General features: G+C 40.6%; 1 protein-coding gene and 2 long non-coding RNA genes across 3 annotated transcripts; 2 read left to right on the forward strand and 1 right to left on the reverse strand.

Annotated features, from left to right (window-relative positions):
• Positions 1–3,122: 3,122 nt before the first annotated feature.
• On the reverse strand, positions 3,123–6,057 carry OTUD1 (OTU deubiquitinase 1). The gene has a single exon (XM_058804882.1). The coding sequence runs from the start codon at positions 5,617–5,619 to the stop codon at positions 4,318–4,320; it is 1,302 nt and encodes a 433-aa protein (XP_058660865.1). The 5' UTR covers positions 5,620–6,057; the 3' UTR covers positions 3,123–4,317.
• Positions 6,058–15,633: 9,576 nt separating this feature from the next.
• Positions 15,634–17,967, forward strand: LOC131557562 (uncharacterized). The gene is made up of 3 exons (XR_009274748.1): positions 15,634–15,722; positions 16,188–16,240; positions 16,407–17,967. It is a non-coding gene; the product is annotated as an uncharacterized LOC131557562 (long non-coding RNA).
• A 237-nt stretch (positions 17,968–18,204) lies between these two features.
• LOC131557569 (uncharacterized) lies at positions 18,205–27,287 on the forward strand. The gene is made up of 4 exons (XR_009274750.1): positions 18,205–18,266; positions 25,122–25,163; positions 25,615–25,683; positions 26,873–27,287. It is a non-coding gene; the product is annotated as an uncharacterized LOC131557569 (long non-coding RNA).
• The last annotated feature ends 576 nt before the right edge of the window (positions 27,288–27,863 follow it).

Here is a 27,863-nt window from a genome sequence, read left to right on the forward strand (position 1 = left end):
AACAGGAAATATGAAAGCCACTTTTCTTTTTCAATGGAAACACACAGGTACACGTTACAAATTAGCCTGTATGTTAGTAAAAATTCAAAGTTTAAATTTTTTGCTTCTTTTAAAAGTTCTGATGACTACACAATTGCATTTGGCAGAGCTGATTCTTTTTAAACAGTTACTGTCTCACTGTATGCTGTGTATTTTCACACAGCCATGCAATTCTGGAATGGGACAATCTTTTTAACAATGAGGCTCAGGAATTTTTTTCATTTCACACCATTTTGCACCAACATCCTACGAACACTTATCACTGCCTATCAATAAACTGTTGAATAAATATAAAAGAGTATAAGCAAATCATAAGCAAAAAACAGTTATTGCCAGGTACTTGTCTCTGTTGTGAGATACTTATCATCATTTTCTGCTTGGATTCAGAAGCTATGCATGAGCACACTGATAAATCACTAAAACAAAATTGAAATTTTATCCTCAAAAATCCTACCAACTAATCCTGACATCATAAAAGAAAAAGCAGACAGTAGAAATATTTGTATTCAGGTGGTTTTGTACCTATATAAGAAGTACTGAAACACACCTTTATTTACAAGTTGAGTTAATGTAAAAGATCTATCTTGCACACATGTAATGTATCTGCCATACAACAGGACAGATAAACCACAGTAGTTGGCATTAGACAACTTCTATTTCCTAAGAAAGTTACTAAGGACAAAGTGTCATCCACTTAACTTTCTGAAGAGCAAGCCCTTAGCTGAAATGGAAAACAGTGATACTTACATAAATTTCCCTTTCCCACCTGCCCATCACCCTTATTTTTAGATTCCTTCATTGCAAACCAAGGCAGTTCTTGCAAACCTTGCTTCATGTAACAAAGTCTGTTCAACACACATGACAATTTTAACATATCCCTTGCACATTTAGTGACAGAATGCCATGGTCTTGGCAACCTGAGGAACTCCTGAAATGCAGCATCCAACATGTCAACTAATTCACAACTGTGTTATAAAATTCAAGCAAAGATGGCATCACAAAGCTTATACTCCCACCGAGTTCACAGTAGTTTGGTTTAGAATTAAAGCATTTTCTACTGATTTATAGAACTGTACAAGTAGCATACTGAAAATCAAGCTCTTTTTCTGACTTATTGTCAATAACAAAAAGTCTGTTGACCAAAGTCCCCAGACAAGTCTAAGAATTAGTTGGATTATGTAAGTGATTAGCCAAGGTTAGAATAATTGGGCACTGAAATTATGATCCAGGACAATGTCTGTCCTTCCCTTGTTACTGGAATTGTTGAAAAGAGGACAGCAAAGGAAAACTTGCATCTACCTCTGCTTTTGCTGGGGGCAAGAATAGTGTTACAAGCAGTTTTGTAAAGCTCTGTCCACATCAGGATCACTGCTTCCATAAAATTTGTCCACAAAACTGCCTCTACTCCTGTTCAAACAAGACACCACTAGCTCGCATCTGAACATAGCGCCTCAGCTGAACTTTAAACACTACAGCTATTAAAAAAAACCAACACTTTACATATTTTCAAAACATCTGAAATGCCATTTTTGTAGTTTCCTTTTAGACAGAGTACATAATGCAAGCTGCAAAAACAAGTGCCTTGCTACACGCTTCAGCAATACACCCTCCATGTCTTTGCAAACTAGTTCAACAAGTAACCTAGTTTTTTCAAATTCCTTAAAGCTATCTGCATGCCCCTGTGACTCATGCAGTAGATAAATTGCTGAGGAACGCTGTGGGAACTCATCCCAGGGTTGGTTTTTAACACTGCTTTGTTTATTTGTGATATTTTAGTATCATTTTTATCACACAGAGTGAACACTATGCTGTATCAATCCTTTAATGTTTAGCTTACCGAGCATTTCTAAGGTTTGTGTTGCAAAACACAAACAAAATTTGTGATCACAATTCATGATACAGCCAAAAATAGTAATTTTAGAAGACTTAAAATAAATGTGTTTGGGACTTTTTAAAGTTCAGGATAGTCACAACTTTGAATGAATTAATCACATCTAAACCAAAGCCTAAGCAGCCTCGATAAAATGTTTTTCATCAGTCAACACATCACTGATATCTAGTGATGCTGTATTAATACCTTCACTTTTAAAGTCATGTGAGTAGCCATTTTTCCCATAAACTACTTCTGCTCCTTATGAACACATCCATGACTGCATCTTTGCTGTGCTCTCACCTCAAAACTCAGCTTTCCAAAGATTCATGGGTTAAGCAGTAGTAGACTAGAAACCCGGGGGGTTTTCCACCATCGTTTGCACTCTAAAGAAAAAGGACAAATGGGTGTAAAGAGAACAGGAAAAATATTCTATTTGCCAATATTTTGAAAATAACATAATATTTAAATCTACTCTTTGTACCTCATAAACCAGTAACAAATATATACATCAGTCCTGCAGCTCCATCACATGTGCTCAACTAAGACTGATGCATTTCAGCTGTTTAGTTACTTTTTAATTGTAACTTTAACCCAGAACCCTTCTGTTAAGGGTGAAGCCTTTTACTATTTTGAGATCAGGGACTGATTTGTAAACACATTTTAACAATTTGCAAGGCATTTCCATCTTGTGAGGGGAGTAGAAAGCTGCATCTCCCTATGACATTACTTATATTTGAGTGACAAGAGGGTGCCAAGGCATCACTACTGGTAGGACAAATCTCAAGCAAGTTTGGGGCTAACTGCAGGATGGAGGTTCCCCAAGAGCAATGTCCAAGCCCAAGTGTGCACAGTCCAGCAGAGAGCTGGCTCTCCACCAACCCTGGCATCACCAGCTCATTAACTGAGCTTGAGAACTCCTCTTCTAAGGCATATTAACATAGAAAATTGTTTCTCACTAGCAAATAGATATACTAAGATCTCCTGCAGTGAGAAAATAATTACAGATATTCAATTGTCTTTAAATGCTTGCATTTCTTTCACATATTTACAGACACCAGATTTATCAGTGGTTCACATCTATAAAGTACCATGCCCCTTCTTCCCACCTCTTAATAGGTAGGGAAGCCAAATAAAAGGTCCCATGAACCCACCCACAATTCTTCCCCACACCAAGAATGCACAGCATTCACACAGAAAAGAAGAGCACAAGTAAAATTATATTCTTTATTCATTCCATTTTAGCTGTGAATATTCCTATTATACAAATACAGTATAAATTCCAAAATCACAATATATTACAAAATAAAAAAGTACAAACTCCATTACTTAATAAATATATCTAACAAGTTAATCAGAAAGTAGAAGAGACAGAATCCAGATTGGAGACATTTAAATGTTTGACCCAGCAAACCATACAAACCTCAATTTAACTACTTTTTTCTTTTAAACCATAAACCATTCCTGATTTCTTGATTAGAAAATAAAGTCATGTGAATAAAATGTTGTGATCAGATAACGACTTGTTGGTGAAACACCAGTGCCAAAAAAGAAGCAGAGCTTATACGAAAGACACCATAACCCCAGAAACAAGAACACAAACACTGAGGTGCAGCCAAGGCAATTACTGCCAAAGCAGGAGACTATTATCTAGTCACAACATTCTATTGCAAGTTAATGTTCTGTTATTATAGATAAATAATATAAACGGAGCGGAGAGTGAGCCAACCAGGCAACAGGAGGCCAGTTTACTCAAAACAGTAATTAAAAACAGAAGAGTCAATTGCTCCCTGCTCTGTTCACATGTAGCTGCATTCCAACTGGCTCAAAGGACCTGTTCTGTGCTCCAGGCAGAGAAAGCAACTGTTCCTAAAAGCAGTCTGTTCTCACTTTGCCACACTTTTACAAAAGCCATTATTTTAATTTTGCAAGAAAATACCCACAATACTTTCATCAGCTAGGGGGGTCAGTTTGACATCAACTTCATTTGGTAAAAATATAAGGTTTGTGGGTAAAAAACACAGCAAAAAATAGCTGTTACATCATAAGCCTTATTTACAAAAACTGTTTACAAACGTTTTTGGCTGTACAGCTGAAAGCCAGATACTAATGTAAGATGTAGAAGATGGAGGTAACAGTTTAAAAATAGTGTGCAAAAAATACATTCTTATAGAAAATAGACAGTGAGGAGGGGAGACACAAACATACACAGAGAAAATCTGCTTGCAAAGAACCCGAGGCTAAGTTTTTACAACAGAATATTACAACTACGTCTGTATTTATCCCCCGCAACCTACAGTCTTTCTCCGTCGGGGGTGCTGCTGCTTCATTAAGGATTAAGGCATCACCATCACAGCCAGCACACCTCTCTGTCAGTCCCTGCAGCCAAGCTCCCGGCCCGGGCGCTCTCATGAGCAGGCATTCTGCTCTATGTACATCTTGGACAAGGACACCGCCATGGACTTGGCCAGCTCCTCATCCCGCCTGCGCTGTACCTGAGTCTGTCTGCACCACGCCTCGTACTCTGGGTTGGGGCACACGCGGTCCAGCACAGCATCGTAGTGCCCATTGCTAAGCCAGCTCAGCCAGATATTGGGCCGTGTCGGGTCCTCGGGCCCCAGGTAGTGAACCATGGTGGAAACGGTGGGGCTCTCGGGCCGGCCGCCCGTGGTCAGGTGGATGTTCACGTTCAGCATCTGTCCCATGGCCAGCAGCTCCGGGTAGCCGGCCCACGCCCCGTCCTGGGCGGCGCCGATGAGGAACTCTCCCACGTCGCCCTCGATGATGGGGTTGAAGTGGTCCAGGTGGTCGGCGATGTAGTGCACGGTCTGCTCGCGGAGCTCGCCGTGCAGCCGCTGGTCCCCGTACACCGCCTTGCAGACGGCGCGGTACAGGCAGTTCCCGTCGGGGATGATGTGGAAGCGGAACCGGCCCTTCTGCCGCAGGTACTTGTCCTGCTTCTCCACCTCGGCCAGGTACAGCGCCAGCTTCTCGCTGCGCTCCGCTCTGCCGCCGGGACCCCGCCGCACGTCGGGCCCCGCCGCCGCCTCCTCCTCCTCGCCGTGCGCGGCGGGGCCGCCGGGCTGCGCGGGGCCCCCGCTCCGCTCCGCGGGGCCGCAGCCGGGGACCAGCCCGGGCTGGGCTCCGGCGGCCGCCGCCTGCAGCGCCTGGCAGTGCTCGCTAAGCCGCAGGCTGCGGTTGCTGGGCTCCTCGGCGGCGGCCTCGCCGTCGCCCCCGGCCTGCCGCACGCTCTCCAGGATGCCCTCCAGCCAGGCGCGGCTGCGCGGCGAGCCCGGCACCAGCTCTCCGGCGGCTTCGGCGCGCTGCACGATGCGGATGGGCACGATGCGCTCCAGCGGCCGCCGGCGGCTGACGGTGACCTGCGCGCAGGAGCTGAACTGGGGGCCGCCCGCCGGCCGCCCGGCCGGGCCCGCCGCGGGGCCGCTCGGCATCACCTCCAGGCAGGACGAGAAGGCGGGCATGGCGGCGGCGCTGCTGCTGCTGCCCCCCGCGGGAACGAAGCTGTCCTTGCCGGAGCTCTCGGCGGCCGCGTTCGGGCCCGCGGCGTCGGCGGCGCTCGGTGCCTCCGCGCCGGAGGGTCCCGGCGACAAGGAGACCTTGACGACGGCGGCGGAGCTCGGCGAGGCCGCGGCGGCTGCTGCGGTGGCGGCCGCCGGGTAGTGGGTGATCACGGAGCTGTAGAGCTGCATCCTCGGCTCCCCGCGGGCGGCGCTTTATAGGCGGCGCCGCCGTCGGAGCTGGGGCGGGGAGCGGCAGCGGGGGCCGCGCTGGGGCTGCCGAGGAGGATGAACCGCCCGGGTAAAAATAAACAAGGGCATCACCGCCCGCCCCGCCCCGGCCGGGCCCCGCGGCCGCAGCAATTCCAACTGCGCCACCGGGCCGGCCCCCCCGCGGCTCCGGCCCTTCTGGAAGCTGCGGGAGCGCGGGAGGAGGGCGGGGCTGCCCGGGACGTCAGCGAGCGCCGCCCCTGCCCGGCCTGCGTGCGCTCGGTGCCACGGTCACGGTCCCCAACGGCAGCTCGGGCACGGATAGTATTCATCATATACACTCGGTTTGGACAGTCCCAGGCGAGAGATGCTGTTTGTCCACCTGCAGTCCCACTCCGGGAAATGCAGACCATGCATATACAGGTGTGTGAGATAAACCAGCACATATTAACAGGAGACACGCAGGTGAAATACGGGTCTCATCAAGATCATTGATAATTGGTCTATTAGTGCCGGTAGCACTTTAAAATTAAGCCATGTTTTCTAGCCTGAGCTGCAGTATAAACAAAGTCATAAAGCCTTTTTCCAAGGATGATGAGATCTGTACACTCATTGTTTTGACTGTGTTCTGACAGGCACGCTGACCAAGAAACACCAGTTTGCACTATGATCAAACGGTAATACAGTCAGAGCTAGCAAAATGGGAAAAAAAGGTATTGACATATGGAAGTTCAAAGTGATACTTAAAAACAGTTCTGGATTCCATCCCACAGCCTCAAGTATCTTCAGGCAAGTGTTAGTAATCCAAGCAGATTGTAGAACTTTAAAAACAAACAGAAAAACAAACAAACAGAAAACCCTTTATTTGGATATTCTGAAAAGTTTCTTTTCCTCATTCCATTTACATTAATTAAAAAGAATAAGAGGATCAGCTGCAATATACTGCAATGTCCAAAATAATTTTCTTTGGAGTCTTGGTTGTGTTTTGTATCAATGTTTAGGGATATACCTCCTATTTTCAGTCTCTGCAGTTAATTCCAGGGCTACCAGTAACACAATATGGAATTTCATTCTCTTTACATGGAAAACATATTAGAACTCGCTCAGCTAAATTGCATGTTGGAGAAAAAATGCTCAATTCCTTCATACAAAGTAAAGTGGATATTTACAGGAAAAGTTTTAACATACATCTTTTTTATTCTGGATAAAACACAGCAGTTTATTGCATGCAATATTGGGGACCTTTTCATAAAAATTTACAGACTAAATACATATCCAAAAATTTTGCCTTCGAAGATGAAATGTAAGAAGTATATGAGATATGAATCAAAGTCCAAATGTCCTCAGTTACCTGACAGAGCCAGCCAGAAAGTTGATATCTTTAGAACAAATGGTGATGGGCCTTATCCAGGAGCATTTCTGGCAGCCTGTTAGAGTGGGATAAGATATTACAACTGCTCTGAAATTACAGAGTGACTCTTGTATTTCAGAATGTTCAGAACTTTGTTTTAAATATAGTTTGTGAGCCCAGTCAGTGAGTCTTTATTTCTGGACTAATCATTACTTAGAGAGGCATATATATTGACCAAATAGCAGTAAATTGAAATCCTTCCTCCTTGAAATGGAGGCTTGGAGCAAAGGAAAGATTCCCATCTAGTTTTATTTCTTAGTCAGAACTTGACAATGTCTATTTCCAAGTTAACATGTATATGTTTATATATATAATGATACGAGAATTAATGTAAAACTACTGGAAATTGCCCCTTCCAAGTGGGTTAAAAATATACCAGTTGTTCTTCATTGTGTGTTTGGTCATTTATAAAAATATATAATGTATATTACTTAATGCTCATCATTTAATGCTTTTGCTACTTTTTTTGTTTTCCAGAAAAGCTATCTGTAGTTTGGTTTAATGAATGTTCTGTCTGGTAGTAAATGTCAGAGCTGAGTACAGGATGGTGGTTTAAAGTGTTCAATAGTCTGGTAACAGAGAGAGGGGAGGGAGAGGCAGCTCTTTCTCTTAGAGAACAGTAAATGGATGCAGCAGAATAAGAGCACTTCTGGCAGGAGCAAGGGCTGCATTTTGAATGCTCAGTACTGCAAATTTCTTTCTTCTAGGATATTATAGAAACTCCTGCTAATGACTGTTCTGCCTCTCCAAAACCATAGGTTATTTGGAACAGTGGTACATTAATGGATGGGCAGCTGTTTAATTCTGATTGTTGGTTACAATGAGGTATGACTTGAAGTTTGTGGTGCTTCATTTGAGGAGAGAAATAGATTTTTTTGTATGCCCAAATTACCCTTGTATTCTGATGCTCTAATGTAGCATATTCTGGATAAGAAAACTTGTTTATCTGAACAGAAATCCAAGGAATATCCTGAAACACATGCTAAATATGCCAGCAGGTTTTTATAATGGTAGCAGATAGATTGTTCTATTTTTCACTTTTTGCTTATAAGCAGATATGTCTTTCCTAAATGCTCAGTTAAAATGCACATAATAAGCTTACTAATAACATTAAAATACAATCAAGAACTGTTGCTAGGAAACTGAGAGACAAAACAAACATTATAACCACTGTCTTGATGTTAATAGTATACTACTTTTGATGTCTTTATTATGTCCTGTGTGAAGTAAATGGAAAGAGAAGCTCACCTTGGTGTTTTACCTGTGTTGTTATTAAGTCCTGACAATGTAATGCAACAACATATTTCATAAGTGAGCAGCCAGAGTTAGTCACACGTACTTGGCCTGAGGGGAATCCAGTCTTTTGGATGACCAGTGACAAAAATCCCATTGAGCCTCTGCCACACAAGCATCTCATGGTTGGCCTTCAGCTCTCAAACAAGGAGTTACCAGGAATCAGCACTTCCTAGAGGTCATTTTCTTAGATATCTGACAGGTTTTAACAATAACATCCTAAACCATGGTCTACACCAGTGAGGAATCATAGAATGGCCTGGATTGGAAGGAATCTCAAAGATCATCTCGCTCCTGGTCACCTTCTGCTAGACCAGGCTGTTAAAACTCCATCCAACCTGGCCTGGAACACTTCCATGGAGGGACATCCACCACCACCAGGTACAGGACCTGGAATGATCAGGTGCTGTGAGTACAATTCTGGTGAAATAGAAATTTCAAAGAAATATTTGAATGCCTTTAATGCAATAGTCTATAAAAGCCAGGGGCACGTGGTTCTGCTGCCTTTAGTGCCTGTTACTACCAGAATATTGGCCTTTAAAATTTCTTTCAGCTACATATATAACTGCTGTTAATTCCAAGGAAAAACTAAATTTTGCTTTATTATGACCCAGCTAAAACACAACCCATGTATGGATTACTTCCAGAATACTCCTGTATTTCCAACTTCTGTCCACTTTTGCCTACAGGTCGTGGCCTCACAAGCATTAGGGGTGTTTGGAAAGTGAGGAGAGCACACTATGGATATGCCCTTCACTGTTTTCCACAGAGTAATATTCCTGAGCTTCTGATTCACTCATTACAGGGTAATGTCCAGTCCTTTGGTCTTACAGAATAGATCTCAAAACAAGCTCTACAGTAATAAAGCATAAACATCTCCTGTGGTTAAAGTTTCTCTTGACATTACTGTTATCACTGGTTACCCTGCACATTCCAGGAATACTTTAGATTGTTTAGAAGGCAAACCACAATCACAAAAACAGCTGTAGAACAACAGTGGTATTCACTGACGTAAAATGAGATGCATGAGAGTAGAACTAATTTTAACTTTAATGTGTAGTAGATACATGATTGACATAGAAGAAACAAATTCATTACATCACCAGGAACATTTGCTAGTGAAGAAAGAAGTTGGCTAAAATGATGTAGTGAAATGCACTAAATAAGCATTTCCATTGCTTCTTTTTTGTTTTGTTTTTGTTTGTGCTGACATGACAGCCCTTCAGCTAAAGATATTTCTGACTGAAATATGTAATGAATTAATAACTTTTTGTATGTAACTTGAAGATGAAATGTTGAATTTATATTAATAATCTGAACTGGTATACCAAGGAAAAAATCTGTAATATATTAAAAAATAGAAAAATATATCAAGAAACTTCCAATACAGGGAAGAAATGCATATACACTTCAACTAGAAAGAACATACTGACAAAATATCAATTTCATCCTCTGTTGCCTGCACATTATCATATCATCATATCATATAAATAATTTCTTTCATAAAATTACCAGTTACGGGTAACTTATTTGGGGTATGGTCATAAAGCTGTCACAAGGCAACAGAACTGCCAAAAGAACCAGTTCTGCCCTTTCCTGTTCCCAGTGTCTTTTTTCTACTCCTGGTGCCACCTGCTTTGTGATGGCCTAAGTGTTAGTATTAACTAAAGTACCTAGTGCATTTCACCCTAAATGCTAACATAAAAAGGAGGAAATCTGTATCCACACTTCCACTGAGGTGTGAAAATGTTGCATAAAACAAGAGCTGTGTCTCAGAGAGCTTTGCCTCACAATTTGTTGTTCAGCTTCTGCATAGATTAAAATTTTATTCATGGTATGGGTGCACCAGGCATTGGAGATGCAAGCAGTGCTGTGACATCATGTGGCAGGAGTTTGTGGAAAAAGGGCTGTTGGTGATAAATATAGACATTTGCTCATGTCTCAAGGGCTCAGTTGGGATCCCAGTTGATAAGTGAGTCTCTAAATGTGAGTGATGACGCAGATCAAGCCTCACATTTCTGCTCAGAACTGTGGATGGCACTTGCAGTGATCATTGTGCACAGGGCCTTAAGGTGATACCAGGAAAAAAAAGGGGGGGTGGGAATCAACAATGCTGTTTCCTCTGGAAAAAAAATGTTAATAATGTGGTAATAATGTTAATAATGTTACACAGACAAATTTTATAATGTGTATGATGTTTAGAAAGGTTATCTTCTCTATTTTTATAAACCTGATGAGATATAAAAGTGTTCACAATGTCTACTTTTTTGTCAGTTACAGGAAATCAGTCACTTTCTCTCCCTTTCATGTTGGTTAATGTCAATTTGGGGTGGAGGAAAGTAGATGCTTTGGCTAAGACTAAGAACAGAACACAGCTCTGACAAGGACAGACTGTGAAGGAGGTAGGGGAAATAGGCAATACAGAAATACCAGAAGCAGGAAATCACCACTCACAATTACAGGAAACATTATTAATAGCTTAATCTTGATAAAAACTGGAAGCATAAAATAACTGTGGTAGAAAAGAAGGTGCAATGCTGCTTACTCTTGAAGTGAAAAAATGCTCCTGTGAGGTAGCAAGCAGCCAGCACTCCCACATGTGGCCTCACCGTTTGGAAACAGACTGATGCCATGGGAAGTGACATCCCCTCTATCCTCCACAACCTTGCAGTGCCACCTTTCCCTGCCTTTCTGCCATCAATAAGCAGCAAAAGGAGGAATCATCATTTTGCAGCTAGAAGTGAGTGTCACAGAAAGGATTTCATCATTCATGCTTTGAGAGTCAGGGAATACAGGTAATTACATTTACCAGCTTTGCTGCTGCCCTGCCAAGTCCTTCCTGTGGGAAAGGGCTGTGGTTAAATGCTACATAACCAGCTCAGCAAGTCATGTCAAATCCCTGATGAAATGTAGGGAGAGAGCTTACCTCATCACCACAATTAAAAACCTGCTCTGTTTCCATTTATGTAGCACAGAGCTAACTGTTATGGCAAGGTTGGATCACAGCTATTTAACTCCACTGTCTTAACATGAAAAAATAACCCAGGTAGAGCCATTGGAGAGGAGGGATGACATCAATTCATCCTGACGTCCTAGTCTGCCTAAACAACCAAACCTTTCCTTAACATACTTTACCATACCTAAGTGTACAATATGGAATTTTTTTCCTGACCTGAATTTTAAAAGTTCTAATATAAAAAGAGATTATTTTTTTAAAGCATTTATAACAATGAGCCTGAATCTGAAATATTTTTCACTGGAAGAAACCAGGGACAGATACTCTCAGTTAGTAGGTTTATACTGGTAACTCCAATCAGAATGGAATCTTTATTTAGCCTGAAATATAAATTAGTGTTCCTGGGACTTCCAGTGAATATCTACAGAAATTTTAAAATAGGATTTTAGCAATTTAAGAGTTTCAGTATTTATTCTAGTGTAATGGAAGCATTAACATTGTTGCAAAGAAGCACTAGTTATTAAAGGGACATTATCCATACATGAAAATAAACATTCTTCAAGTTGTGATTAATAGGTAAGCACAGTTTTATGAACATTAAGCATTAATCAATTAGTAATTCAGAGCCAGAATCCCAAATACAGTCAGTTTACCATATCAGACCTGGACATAGAGGGTTTTGTGCATGTCTATCTGAATTACACCAGCACTAGCTGTGCTACTGACTTAAAGACTGAGAGCTGAGCAGCATTTAAAGAAGATTTTTTAAATGTCTTATGGGTAACATCTGAAGACTAGAGACAGAATTGCTTATGTGACTATCTGAAATTGAACAGTGCAAAATGAAAGGGAATCCACCTGTGGCAGGTCAGTACTCCCATTATTAGCATAATCTCAGCTGTGGGAAACCAGCAGGACAGAAGACCCACAAATGCTATTCAGAGGCAGAATCACTGTGGTTTCTGATGTGATATAACTTTCAAAATGACAAATAGGATCCTGGAACTCACAGCAAGTGAGTACATATACAACATAAACATTTCTTTAAGAAAGGACTTGTGAAATTTAATCTGGAATACTGTATACATTTCTGTTCACTGTTGCTTAAGGATGCTGACTGGAAGGAGAGCAAGGGGGAATTCGAATGATCAGGGCACTGGTGGCTGTCTAACAAGAACAGACAACTGCTCGTGGCTTGCATTTCCTAAGGTTGAGAGGGGATCCCTAAAAATAAATCACAGATTAAATACTAGGGAGCAAGAAGAGCTCCTTTGGTTAACGGTAATGTTGGCCAAAAAGAAATGGATACAAACTGGCAAGGAAGAAATTTAGTCCTGACTCACAGCCCTGGCTTTCAGATATGACATAACTGCCAATAGTTCTGTGAAAGGATGCTGGTAACAAAATACTTGAGCAGCATGGTGAAACCAGGGTGGGCTATGAATGTGAGGACCATTGTAGTTTAATTATAACAGAGGGCTTTAGCTTGGTAAAGACTTTGATCTTAATGTGCAATCAAATCTTATTCCACTTCTTTGTTCTATTATGTCTGTTTCCTGGTTTGCTTTTTTTCTTTGCTGGGTTTTTTGTGGTGCCACAGTATTCCCTGCACAGAAAGCAGAATGCCCAGCCAGTGGGATTTCAGTGAAACAGTAACACTTCTGGAGAGATGGGACACAAACCAGAGGCAAGTAGGATCTCATTTTCGAAGACTACAAGTAAACTCATTTTTCAAGGTTAAAAGCAGTATTTTACTAGGCTGTAAATACTATTCTTTTAGATTTGGCATCAGTACCAATGATGCCAAAATCCATTCCAAATCCATTTTCAACAGCTTCTAACTGGGTTAAAATTATCATAAAATTCCTTTCAGAGAATTTGGAGAATGAAGATTATAAACAAACAACTTTTGATTATTATCTAAGAGAATCAATAGCTGTCCTTGCCCAGGCTAGAGAGCAAGGAGTTTCTAAATAAACAAGATTATTATGAGTGCAGTAGGTAATTAGGGTGTGCAGCATCGAGTTACTTAACATAAAAACATCAGTTAGAATAGTTAGATCAACAGTAATCAAAAATAAGAACTAACAGTGTTAGTCATAATATGTCATAAACAAAGTGTTGAGTTTTCAGTTCATAAATACACGTGACTCTTAAATGATCAGAATTTCTAATGTATAAAACTTGCTCCTTTCATATGTATCAAGCAATATATGGGATAAATAAATCCATTGCCTAATCTGTGATCTGATTTCTATACGTCATAAAAACTTTGAGGTAATCTTTGGCAGTTTTTTCCCAATACATTTTTGATCTGTTTCAAATGGCTAATAAGATTTTTTCCCAAACCAAAATGCACTCTTCCCTATATCATTAGTGTTGAAATGTGACCTAAAACACAGGCTTTACAAATGGTCTTTTGAAGCCAAGTAATGAATTCTGCCATTCACACAATTACCTTTATTTTTCTAACCAAAGAAAACCTCTGAGAAGAATAGTTGAGTTACAAGTATCAATTTAATCCATTACTCAGCACGTCTGACTTAATGATATCTCCCTTTTACATTCAAGTAACATCTGTCAATGTATCATGATTTATCTCTTGCACTATATGTAACTTCTTAAATTTCTCTTTTTTACTATTACAATAGAGATCACTTGTTTATCCCTTTTTCAGCTTGAGCTGAAAAAAATCTAGCATTTAATTGTATGTTGGCAGTTTGTATCACTTTCCATCTTTCTTCTGTACTTGAAATGAGATCATGCCCAGAGCTTGCAGAAAAGGTACAATTAGTTAAATTATTTTCATTCTTGAAAATAAAGGCACTTTTTTTCTAAAAGGCATATGATTCCCTGGCACTTCTGTGGACTCACAGAACCTGAAATGGTTTTTATTCATCTAATCATGGTGAATTATGAGCCATAAGGGTTATGTGTCACATTGAACAGGCATTGAACTAGCAAAATTCAACTCCATTAGAAGAAATCATCCTGTTTAAAACTCCTTATATTATCTATAAGTAATTATTTGCTTCTATATTTATAGAGTTGTGCTATGTTGATATTTGATATTAAATATTTGACATCTCTCCAGGAGTAATCTGAGTTCAAAAAAGTTTAAGGAATTTTTAATGCAGATGCTAATGGCTATTGAGGTCAAACAGCACTATAGATGAAACAGTGTACTCAAACTTACATTTATACCTTTATCTTTTTTCAGCTAGTCCATACTGTCTGACTGACTTCTATCAAGGGAGAATTATGAGAAAATTGTGCCTAGCTCTAGGCCTTGATACTATTTTCTCCTAACTACACAAAAATTAGAATTTTGAAGTCTAGGTTAATTTATTGCAAAGAAAGAAAACTGGCCATTTATAATGGCTTATACTCCTGTTAGAACCCCCTCCTCCAACCTGCAGCCATAAACTGTCCAGATTTTTTCTTCTTTTTCTTTCAGAGCCTAAACCACTACTCTGTATTTCTTCCACATTTTCTTCTTATTCTTATGCAGCTTTAAAAGTCCATCTAAACTTCATCCACCCCTGTCTCCCAGTGTGTTTGTGACCAGAGGTGAGAAGTTCAGGACGGTCGGTGCGTAGTGGGAGTCATTGCACTGGTGCCAGTGTATGTGCAGCACTGTCTAAAACGTGTCATCATGCGGGGGAAATGTCTCCTGACCTCGGTCACCTGAGTGCACGAACTCTCATCAGACTTCATCCACCTCTGTGCCCTCGGTCTGTAACCAGAGGTGAGAAGTTCAGGACGGTCGGTGCGTAGTGGGAGTCATTGCACTGGTGCCCCGTTATGTGCAGCACTGTCTGAAATGTGACATCATGTGGGCAAAATGTCTCCTGACCTCGGTCACCTGAGTGTGTGGCCTCTCCTCAGACACTCCAGTGAGGATCTAACCACTGATATTTACAACTTAACAGCACTTTTACCTTCAGTAGGAAGTATCCAGTTGGACAGACGCTCCAACAAGGCGTAGGCTGGCTGAAGTGGGGGAAGAAGCTACGAAATGAGATTAACACGGAGCAAATGAGAAGAACATCTAGAAGGGAGTGAGGGCGTTTGCGGAGCACAGGGGTAGCAAACAGGACAAGCGCGTTCTGCTCTCGGGAGACGGGGCCCTTGGGCCGGACCCCTTTTCTCCGCTCGGGGACGCTTTGCGGGCCGCACCAGCCCGGGCGGGCTCTGCGCGCAGCCGCCCAGGCCAGCCGGGCCCCGGCGCAGCGCGGAGGCCGCGGGCCGGGGCGGGGCGGTGGCACCGGGAAGCGGCGGGGCCGGGCCCGAGCGCAGCGCCGCCCGCAGCGGGCCCGCGTCACTTCCGGCTGCCCGTGAGGGCTCGGGCGCGCTCCGGGGCCGGCCCGCCGGGGTCTGCAGCCGCGGGGCCGGGGCGGCTCTCCCGTGACACGGCTGAGACCGGTAACGGGACGCGGCCCTCTTTTCCTGGCTCTGGTCACAGCCTTCTCTCAGGCATCCACCTGCTCCGGCAGGGGCTCCTCCACGGGCTGCAGGTGGATCTCTGCATCGCTGTGTGCCTCCATGGGCTGCTGAGGGATCCCTGCATCCCTGTGTGTCTCCATGGGCTGCAGGGAATCTCTATATCGCTGTGTGCCTCCATGGGCTGCAGGTGGATCTCTGTATCCCTGTGTGCCTCCATGGGCTGCAGGGAATCTCTGTATCCCTGTGTGCCTCCATGGGCTGCAGGGAATCTCTGTATCCCTGTGTGCCTCCATGGGCCGGAGGGGAATCTCTGCTCAGGCTGGAGCACCTTATCCCCCTCCGTCTTCACTGCCCTTGGTGTCTGCAGAGATGTTTCTCTCACATATTCTCAGTCTTCTCCGAGCACAATTACATTTGCACAACTTTTTTTCTTTCTCTTCCCAGGTAGGAGAGGTGCTGCCACCATTTCTGATGGGCTCAGCCCTGGCCAGCATTGGGTATGTCCTGAAGCCAGCTGGAATTGGCTCCATGGGGTTATAAGAGAAATACAGGCACTGCCTCTGAATTTCCATTACTAACAGAAGATTGATTAATAATGCAATTACTCTAATATTGCAATTGTTTTTTTTTTATCTTTTAAGTTTTGTGTCCCTTGCATTTCAGGTGACGTAAAAGTAGGATATTACAGCACTGATCATGCTACAATAAACAAAGAAATCAAAGAAATACCAGAATAAAGGAACTACCTATTGCTATGCAAACTTTGTGAAGAAAAATTAGGAAAGTATCATAACAGAGTTTTTCTTATGCTATGAAAAATACTTCTGTCATTGTCATCTCTGTAACCCTTAAGGAATCTTGGTTTTTTTCTGCTTTTCTTCTGTTTTCATAAACCTATTTCAGCTAAATTACATAGATTTGTGTTTTCAAAATAGGTTAATATGCAAGTGTTAATACCTTAATTAGAGACTGGATTGCTTGGCCATCTGAATCAGAGCAAACTACACAGGAGCTAACAAGACTTTAGGTACAAAAAAGATAAGTCAAAATTCTGAAAGTTTGGAGTAGTGGCTAAAAACATGGAAATAAACACAGGCCTGAAAGTTCTATTGACACTTGCCCAGTGTGGGCTACAAGTTTGATGTAGCTGATCTCAAACATGTAAGAATAAATGAAACAGTGCAGTGCTTTGGCAAATCACATACAAAAGCAGATGGGAAAGAAGATCCAAATAATACAATCTACCCTTGCCTTGTGCAGGTATGTGTATATCCTAAGCAGTGTGTCTCTGAAATGCAAAGCTTAGACTTGGTAGGGAGGTTGCAGTCCTGAAGGAGGCACAGTGCCGTCTGCTCAGCCTGAGTGCCTTAGGAGTTTGTGCAGGATGACGGTGCCTCTGCAGACCTGCAGAGGGAGATGTGTGCCTCTGAAACGAGGGGTTTCTAGCGGTCCCTTTACTGTGCAAGAAATTTCATAGGAAGTTGTCTAGGGCTATAAAATAATTATGCACACAAAATTCCTAGAAAGAATAAGCTTTTCTTTTTAGTTCTCAACGGTATGCAGAGATAGGAACTAAAATTAAATGCTTATTTTTAGAAGTAGTATCTCATTCTACCTCTAATCCCTGAAAGGCTCCAGTGCATTTTGCTCATCTGAGCCAGGGGCAAGCAGAATGTATATCCTTTAACCCTTCACCTGTTTTTTGATAAAATGCTGATTTTTCAATTCTTTTCATCAAAGAACACTTTGCAGGGTGTTGAATTAGGATTTTTAAACAAGCTTTGGCCACTTACTGAGCTTACATTTTGATGTCTGTATTAATACATATGTGTGGGTCTCATTTGCAGATTCTGACTAGTTACCATCTGGCAGATACTTGAGTGTTCCTAAGTTAGTTATTTTTTGTTATTTTTGAGAAAGCTGAAATATTCTTCCTGCATAAACATTCTCTGCCTGTCAAATAGTGAGTCCAAGTATCTTCTAAATATGCAGTACTGAAGGTTTGGAGGGGGAGTCTTTAGTTTAACAGAGAACACTTTGTACACCAGTATATATTTGTATTTGTATTTATATTGAGAGTCCGGTCTCATGCTCTCCTTGCATGAGACGAAAGAGATATGTGTTCCATTTTGTATATTCACATCTTCCATTTCATGAGTTACAGATTTCTTAATGTTATTGTTAGTGTTAGTTTTAAATTTTTATCATCCCCTGGGGTGATGGAGTGGAGCAATGCTTACAACAAGCATTAAAAAGATGTCATTGATACAACTGACTTGGCAATATATGTTATTTTGGGCTCATTTTTATCATTTATTCTGCAAAAGCAAGCTACAGTTTTCTTTATGTAATTACTTTTCAATTTTTATCAAACAACATTGTAGTGCAATATTTCGTATTTTATTTACAGAAGGGTCCCTGATACTTTATTTAACAGTCAAATTTGTTGTTTTGGTTTGAGAATCAGCTCACAGATGAAGAAAGCGGACATTTAGGTGTCTCATGGGAGGATCTTCCCAAACAGTGAGTACAGATCTGTCTTCTGTTTGGTGGAGATGTCTGAAGATATTCGAGCTGCCCCCGCTCTGGTTGCAGAAAGGGACAGGTTTCCTTCAGCCCTGTGTGAGAGGTGTTTGATACCTCTCTTCTGACACTAAACCATGTGTTCATGAGCAAGCGAGTCGAGTTTCATTTGCCTTGCCTGTGGCAGAAACTTACTCTCCAAGTTCTTAGGCAGACACTTCAATTTAGGTCTTTGCTGTGCAGATGACATTCCTGCTGGAGCCTGAGATGTCCAAAGTGTAGGTACAAAGCTGTGAGTTCTGCCCAAGTGAACAGTAGGGCACAGAAATGTGTTTAGGTGATTCAATCTTGTCATAGCCATATTGAACAGAGTAATGGAATAGCCATACTTTTCTTTTGACCAGCTTGCTTTCTGTATAAAAATTAAAAATTCTAAGATTTTGATTTTTAGCTCATTTGCTCCCTCTAGCCAAATTTGTTCATCTGCAAAAGCATCAGTCAAGCACAATATGAAGAAAATTTTGAAAAGCAGGCTCCAAACCTTTGTAAATACATAAATGACCCATTGCCAGACACTGACTTTTAACAAAAATGAGTAAAGAAAAAATTCTTTTTCACTTACATGTTAATCTTCATTAGATACTGGGTTTCATTCATATATCCTTTTTGTTCTGATTAAAACAATATTTTACTTTACAAAAACTAATCCATGGAAGTACTGGAAATAAGAAAGTAAAGAAGAATACTAGTACAGATTCAAAATTTACTGAATAAAGTGCCTTTTGCAAATCTACAATTGAACAGAGCATGAACTACAATGTGCTCGGCATATTAACCACCATATCTAGAAAAATATTGTTAAATTGTCTTTTGATGCTTCTGGTAAAATACGTTATAACAATATTTTAATAGGCAAGAAAAGTAGCACACTCTCTATGTGTATCATTTATTTACAGTTCTTTTCCCACTTATTTATTTGATAAAATACAGTCAGTGAGTATTGGGCAGCCAATCATAGCCCATGCCACCATTAACACTCCTTGACAATCATGTTGCAATCAATGAGCCTTCACTGCTAGAGAGAAATAGACATAAATCCTCAGATTCAAGTTTCTTATTTGAAGATTAATAAAAAATATTTTAATATTGCAGAAAAAAATACAGAAGAGGAATATGAGCTTATTGTTTAGAAGAGCTCTGATTTAATTTTCTTAAAAAAGAAGAACAAGTAAAATTAGTTTGGTCCAATTTTGTAATTGTTCCTGTTCTTTTACTGTACATCAAAATTATCAGTAATGTATTACAAATTGAATTACAGAATGAGGTCCAAATTCAACAAAGTAACAACAGCAGCTGTGTGGTACCTTGGCTGTTCTCAGGGCCAAATTTGAGGGAGGTTTTCATCATGAGTGTGATATAGACTGCTGGTCTGAGTATTAATCTGTCATGAAGTGGTTACAGAATATAGCTTTGCACTTCAAAACCTGGAGAAGGTATTTGAATTTTTTGTGAGGACTAGGCATTTAAACTATATTTAATAGAAATAAATCAACACACAAAGTAATTTGTTTTTTTTTTTACAAATACTGTTTTTTCTTAGGCAGTTTAGCATTCTTGAATATAGTTTTATGTAAGTAACATCATAATTAATACAACATGAATGAGGAATGTAGATACCAGTGGAAGAATGCAAAAAAGTGCAGTTTTCAATTTCTTGACTCATGGAGATTGACCACAAAACACTCAAGCAGTGTAGGATTAGACCCAAATATGCAGTCAGTGCCACTTTTCCATGTTACTCAGGATAGGCAAATCATAACGGGATGAGCATACTTCAATTCACAGCAAATTAAGGGAACCTGCTTCATTGTCTGTTAGGAGGCAGAAACATTGTATTCACATTAAATGGAGCCTGGTTCAAATGTATTGATGAGTTTGGTAGTTGAGCTCTTAGGCTCCCAAGTAGGTGGTGATGGCCAATTGTGGGCACTCCATGGGGCTTCCTGGTGCCCTCTAGGGCTTGTGCCACAAACCTTCATGGTAACTAATTTCAGCATATAACTGGAACAGCAAAAAGAACCCACATTAGGAAGTATGGAATCTAAATTTCATCTTTCTTCCCCTACATGCAAACAGAGCACACATGGTTGTACTTCTTGGCAAAACAAAGTCAGTTTAAAAAAAAAAAAAAGGATTATTGAGTTACTTCACTTATTTGGGTACTTGGGGAAGGTGCTGGGTAAAATATTTAGCAAAATTATCCTCCTGTTTATACATAGCACAGTCAAGTGGAGATATATAGTGGGAAATGTGTCCAGTATATTAACAGCATCTCCTGTGTAATACAGTATATAAAAAAAATTGTAGAGAATCCTGGAAGGAGAAAAGAATGTGTTCTTACAGCATGAATGATCTCCTAGACATGTGCAGGGACAGGAGAACAGGTGCACTTCTGAATGGGTTTAAACCAGCATTAATCATGTGGATGTTTCACAGAATAGGATAGAGAAATGTGAAGCAAAGGAGAAAAGTTCACAGAAAAGATACAAGGAGCTGTGAGGCTGAGGAATTTTAAAGAGATGTGAGAGGAAATCAGAATGCAGAAAGCACTGACCAAGTGACAGAAGGTGATATGCAGTTCAAGAATGTTGCATAGCTTAAAGTAAGTGATTAGAAAGCAAAATCAAGAGTTTAGCTTTTTAGAAAGAAATGGAAGATTGTGTCAAGTAAGAAACTACAAGTTTTTTTAAAATTTCACAGAGAGTAAAGAGGTTCATTTTTTGCTTTTGTTCTTCATTCCTGGATAGTGGTCCGATGGTAGCACCATTAGTTGAAGAAAGAAATTCTGCTCCAAAACCAAGTTTAAAATGGGAGATTTCTGTGTTGAGGAATCTTCTTGCAATTGCTTCAAATGTTTAAAAGAGCACTGCAGACTATAGAGACTGTTTGAAGGATAGTCTTTGTTCCCTTTTACAATTAGGTAGTGAAACACTGCTTCTGAGAATTTTAAATTTTTTTTTTTTAATTAAGAATTGGGTTGTTAATAATTTAAATCAGCGTTTCAAATGTACAGTGAAGGTGTAACTTTGTTTGAAATATAAAAATGTAATACAAAATCCCTCATTTGAGTTTTCCTAACACCTGCAGGAGAAGTTCATGGAGTATAACAGCTACTTGGGTACAACCATTAATAGATATGAGAAGCTCTTTTCAATTATGAATCTTTCTCCCCATGCAAATGCTGACGTAAATAGCTAGTTACAGTGGTAAGGAGCTCTCCTGCTTATTCAGTCTCTAGTCTTCAAATAGGAGACATGATTCAGTCTCATTTGCCCATACATCTGCTTTGTATCCCTTCTGCAACATAAACATGTCCTTCTACCCAAATTGACTGTCCTTGTCTGGAGTTCACTGAAATGTGATAAATCTGGAACACTTTTTCAAAACTCCACATATGCTTTAGGCTGGTAAAAGCAGTCTCAGGCTCTAAAGAGTTCCCAGAGTGCCAACTAAGCTGGCACTCTATTGCTTTTTCTTCCCTGCTCTCTATGTATCAATGAGATGTGTAGTGCTGAGATCTAAAAATGCCATCTAACTGTGCTGGCAGCCACCTAAGACGGTGGGTATGTGAAATTCTAGAACTACAAAATCATCTCCTCACTATCTTTTAAAGGTTCTGAGTTGGTGGGAGTACAGTACTTTTAGAACACCCAGCTGGATCAGAAAGCCTGTAGAGACATTTGTAACTTCACTAGAATTCAGATGTTAAACCTTTCATTCTGTTAGGGTTCAAAATAGTTTGGCAGCAATACTTAAACTGCCTCACAGCTTTTAGCAGTACAAAGTCAGTTAGTTGTAGATTTTAGTGCTGTAATGCTGAATTATTTAGTGGATCATCAGGGATTTTGATACAATTTTTGGTCTCAGCCTCTTACCCAAGAGCACTTGTATTACCACTGTCATGCCTGTGAACTCACTGTGAAGACACAGGCTGGTGGCATTGCCTGTCCAGGAAACCTCTTGAGGTTTGTGACTGCACTGTCTCTAAAGAAATGCTTCCTAATGTCCAGTCTAAACCTCCCTGGCACAACCTTGAACCATCCCCACGTGTCCGATGGACACCAGGGAGAAGAGATCAGCACCTGCCTCTCCCCTTTCCCTCCCTGGGAAGCCATAGAGAGCACTGGGGTTCCCCCTCATATTCCTTTTCTCCAAACTAGACAAGACCAAAGTCTTCTCTGCTCCTCACAGGACATCCCTCCCAGCCCTTTCACCAGCTCCTCCGGACATGTTCAAGGACCTTCACATCCTTCTGAAATGGTGGGGCCCAGAAATGCACACAAGGCTCAAGGGGAGGCCAAGGTTAATGAGAAGCTCATAAGTTATGCCAGAAATACATTAATGCATTTGTTTATGCAAGTGGGTTTTGGTGCACATACATGCAATGTTTCCAAAGCTTGATATATATTGGTGAGAAAAACTGACCAACAGTTAAAAGCTGAAAACAATAATATTAAGAAAAAAGCTGATATTTCTAAGAAAATAAGTGTTATATGGCTAGAAAGGCCACATAACTGAAGACAAGAACAGCTATTGCTAAAGACTTGTCCATAAAATGGACAATTTATCAGTGAAAGAGCTATAAATGGCACCATTAAGGACAAAATAACCAATTTATTGGAAGCAAGGGAAGTGAATGCTATTGCATGACTTTACTCTTAAGTAAAAATTGTAGAAACAATAGTGAAAATCCTTGGAACAAGCACAGCACAACTAGCTGGCCAGGGAGGAGATTGTCCTGCTCTATTCTGTTCTGGTGTGGGCTCACCTCGAGTCCTGTGTGCAGTTTTGGGTGTCACAACATAAGAAAGACATAAAGCTATGGGAGAGTGCCCAAAGGAGGGCTGTGAGAATGGTGCAGGGACTAGAGGGGAGCTGAGGTCACTTGGTCTGCTCAGCCTGGAGAGGAGGATGCTGAGGGGAAATCTGCAGCTTCCTGGTGAGGGAAAACAGAGTGGCAGTTTCTCTCTTCCCTTTGGTGACCAGTGACAGGGAATGGCCTGAAACTGTGTCAGGGAAGGCTTTGGTTGGATATTAGATAAAGGTTCTTCACTCAGAGGTTGGTTGGGTACTGGAACAGGCTCCAGATAAGTGTAAAGTGGTACTAGATCTGTGGAGTCTTTTGAGTACTAGTACTAGTTCTAGCCTGCATAGATAGGGAAGTGAAAAGAAAAAGTCAAAATATTTTTAAGAGCCAGAGAAAATGCCCTAAATTGAAAAACTCAGCTTAAATCTGTTTATCATAAAGTTTGATATTAATTGATTACAGAATCTGAATACCTTGCCAAAGAGAAGATTGGAGATACTTGCATAGTGTTTGGAATCTCTCTGTTAAGAGAATGCTTAATCTCAGTCCAAGTCACAAGGAGCAACATTCTAGCAACAGTTTACAAAACTTAACTATTGGTTTTTATCCCAGACAAGCTTCTGAGTGGACAGAAACAGCTGGTTGCAATAAACATTTTGTGTCAAATTGGCTGGCCACCCCTTCATCCATAGGCTGCACTACAGGGATTTCTTCAGGATCTTTATCTAATGCAATCTTTGTCTAATCCATAAGCAAAAGTTGTGATCACCAGCTTCTCTGAGAATTCTGCATTCTCATACAAAACAGGAACAAGAAAAGTTCACTGTTTTCTTCTGTCAAAGAATTTGCAATGAAAAGGCTATTTTCCCTTCAAAGCTATGCTGTCTTTACTATTTCCAGCTCTGACATGACATTAGAAGGTAAATGGAGCTATCTGGGCCAGTAGCCACTTGTTAGTCCCTCCCTAGGCAGTGTCTGTGTTTTGTTTCATTTAAAAGGCCTCCATAAATGACAAAATAGAATACAGTGGCTACAAGATGACACCATTATGGGAATGGTTGCTGATTAGAGCATGTTGTCAAAGGAATGATGACATCTTGATCTCCTTCAAGACCTTGGAAGCCCTAATAAAATGAATCCATTAACCGAAGATATGTGTTTAATAACAGGGTGGATGACTGCAAGGTAAAGGCTTGTATCCACCCAGTGCCCATACTGCAGGTTCCTGTGTTAAATCACATTTCTTTGAAATAGACAGTTACCAACTGTGAAATATTTAATATTATAAACATGGGAATGCAAGATGTTATGGACAATAAAAATAAATAAATATTGAAATTATCATTACCCTTGCCACTCAGAACTGGGTGTGTTTGTAAATGAGTGTTTTTAATGACAGCCTGGGCAATGGCACCCTCTGGTGAGCACACAGCATGGCCTGTAAATACCTGAAGTCAAGTCTGAAACAGAGGTACGTGATCATTCGGGTGACAGATTCTCAAGAATGGATTAGTTTTCAAGGAGAATTACCAATGTGTCTATAACAGTAACAACTTCAGCTTATAATTTTAACTGGAATATTCTCAAACATGTTCTTCTTTCATGTCATAGGATAGCACCTGTAATTCACATCATATTTCTATGCAGCAAGAATGCAAAAGTCATAGCAGTTATTGAAAAGGCAGAATTATTATTTTGAGTGTACATTAAATACTGCAGTGCACCAAAACAGAAGTGCAGATTTCTCAATTTCATAGGGAATGGCTATGTTCTTTCACCTTTACCTGTTTGGCTAAAATACTGTGAGTATAGGTGAATGAATCCAGTTGAAGCTCATTGTGCTCCAAAACTATGTGTGCATACCTGTTTTGTGTTATCAGAAAAGCTATTGTAAGTTTACAGCACAAAACCTTGGCAAATATAGAGTAGAATTATTGAGGCTTAAATGTGCTGCTTTTAATTTTTTGGTTGTTTTTTTTTTTTTCTAGAAGTTATAAAAGTGTTGGAATGAAGGCAATACATCAGAAAAGGTGAGAAATCTTGAAGTCTCCAGTGTAAGCCATGCTGTGTAACCCATCCAACCTCTAGCCCTTTTTTCTTACAACTTAAAAGTTCCCCAGTTTAAGGCAAGCCAAACGCTACCGCTGTGGGCAGATGGTAGGGAGAACATTGCTACAAAACCTGCCACTCAAAGTGTAACAGATGACTGTAGCTACAGAAAATTGTCCCTTTGTTCATTTTGCTAATGAGTGTCCTCATTGCAGCGGGAGCCGGAATAATTAATGAGCTGCAGTTCCGGGCCGCGCCGGGCGGTGGCGCTGCAGCTCAGGCGGTGCGGGGGGCGCGGGCCGGGGGGGGTTTGTGACCCTCCCGCGTCCTGTCCCTGGAGCGGGACCCGGATCCGCTCGCTGCCCGCTCACCGTCACCCACAGCATTCATTTAAGTGAATTTAATTAATTTTGTTGTGTATTTTACCTACAGGTTCTTCTTCGAGCATCTGCTGTTAATGCTTAAACACAGCCAGAGCCGAAAACTTAAACCTTTTAGGAGGTATAACAGTTACCTAAACAGTTATAACAGTTACTTTAAATGGTCTTTTGAAATTCTGATGATGTTTTGCGGTGGTTTAGAGCTGGCCACTGCCAGAGTAGTGTCAGCTAATTACCTAAATGTCCCATGTGCTGTTTTCTTAACACTGCTGCTTTCCCTGCAGGGTGTTCGGCTGTCTGCAGGATCTGGTAAAAGTTTCCAGTGAAAGCATGCACTCTCACAGTTATCTCAGAGGAATAATTTTAAATCTGATACTGCAGAAACCCTGCATAAAATGACATATTGGTAAAATATTTCACTGGAATTTATTTAAAATACTACGTTATTAAAAATAACATTCTTCTTACTCACACTTGGTCTTTATGTAAGCTGCTACTGTTTCTTCAGTACAGGAAGGGAAACCACAAACTAATATGAATTAATTTGTGAAGCACTTGACATTTTATTTACACAATTTCCTATAAAATCAATGAAAACTTTGCGCTCAAAACTTTATGTACACTGGTAGTTTCTTTTGGTCAATTGGAGACAAAAAATGTCTTTTTCAAAGAAAAACAAATAGTTATAAACTATATTTTATCCATCATTACACTATAGTTTAAGTTTATGTGCCATTTCAAAAAGATAAAATTTAATTTTTAAAGTTCTTTAAGATTTTTTACTTGGAGTAATTCTTTTTAAAGTTCATATTTTTACCAAGCAATTCAAATAATATCATGAATTTTCCTTAGTAAGCAAAGGAACTGTTGTCTGAGTCTCCTCTTTTGTGTTAATATTTCAAATGGTTTCAGGAGTTAGTTAATATTCTGGTATTACTATAAAGATCTGTGCCAGCTCTGAAAGCTTTTCTATAATTTTAAAAGAAATATGTGGCAGTAAAATCTAGACAGCCATAAGACAATATATTCAAATGTTTTCAATAGCTTTGAAACCAACAAGAAAAAAAGAGTAGCTGTCCCAATAAGCTTCAGTTGCATAAGAAGTCTTTTCCATAATGGACGTGGCAAGATTTAAACAAAGGCCACGCATAATAAAAATGTAAATGAGTTTGCTTTACTAAAACTATAACTTTAAAGTCTTTTGTTGCATGTTATCCTGGAACCTTCTTACAAGGTAATCACTGTTTGCATAGAGATTTAAACCGTAGTCTTCAATAGCATTAAACCCCTGCACGGTCTATGTGTGACAGGCATGCAAAGCCATGTTAATGTTCAGAATATGAATTGCCTCTGGGTGGCTCCGACACCAAGTGGAAAACCAACTGTGTTGATATCAGAAGGCCTGATGGACTCCATGCGGCTCCCAGCCTGAAAACTTCACCGCCTTGACATGTGATGTGCTCCTCATGACACTGGCAGCACTGTCACTGAGGAATGACACAAAGGCAACAAGCCCCCCTCCTTAGCCGTGCACTTTGCAACCCCCTGGTGCTGCCTGTCCGCGGTCCCTCCCGCCTGCCTGGTTACGGACAGCGCTCCGCGCGCACGGGGGGAAGTGTGGGTGGATGGGCCCCAGCTGCCTTCCTGGACACAGCCTCCATAATAAATTGACCTGAATGATGAGGGCACACAAACAGTATGATATGCATTATTCCTGTCAATAAAATGTCCCCATGTGTTATGGGCTTTGTATATAATGTACTGCAGCCTTTCTTCTAGCGGGGACCTATTTAGAGTCTCGACTTTTTTTTCTATTCATATTATGACTCTGTAATAGAATTCAGAAATTATATGATACTGTGATGTATAATATTACACCAGTGCAGCATATTTAAATCCCTGATTCCTTCCTTATAAATTCAAGGCAGCACAATCTTTCAGGTTGCCTTTGAAGACAATGGCCATGCAAAAAAAAAAAAAAAAATAAAGCTTGAAAAAGATAATGAGTCTTTTAAATTGCACAATGAGACTTCTCATCTTGAAAATACTCTGAACATGCTGAAAAAGAAAAACAGTTATTCGGTAAAATTTTAAACTGGTATCAGATCAAGATGATTACTTTAAAAGAATATAAGTGTTATTAAAGTTGGAATTGTTTGCCCTTCAGAACTTGTTTCTGGACTGTTGCCTTTTTCTGGTATCAAATGCTAATTTTGTATGTATTTGTAGCAAAATTCATACATACTTATTCTAATTCTAATGCATATATTTACATATTTTTAGATTATGACAAAGGAATAT

Source organism: Ammospiza caudacuta, chromosome 1 (genome assembly GCF_027887145.1).
Source record: "Ammospiza caudacuta isolate bAmmCau1 chromosome 1, bAmmCau1.pri, whole genome shotgun sequence".
Lineage (NCBI taxonomy): Eukaryota > Metazoa > Chordata > Aves > Passeriformes > Passerellidae > Ammospiza > Ammospiza caudacuta.

Excerpts from the sequence above, each read along its gene's own strand:
- OTUD1 (XM_058804882.1), bottom strand. The coding sequence starts at position 5,619 with ATGCAGCTCTACAGCTCCGTGATCACCCACTACCCGGCGGCCGCCACC.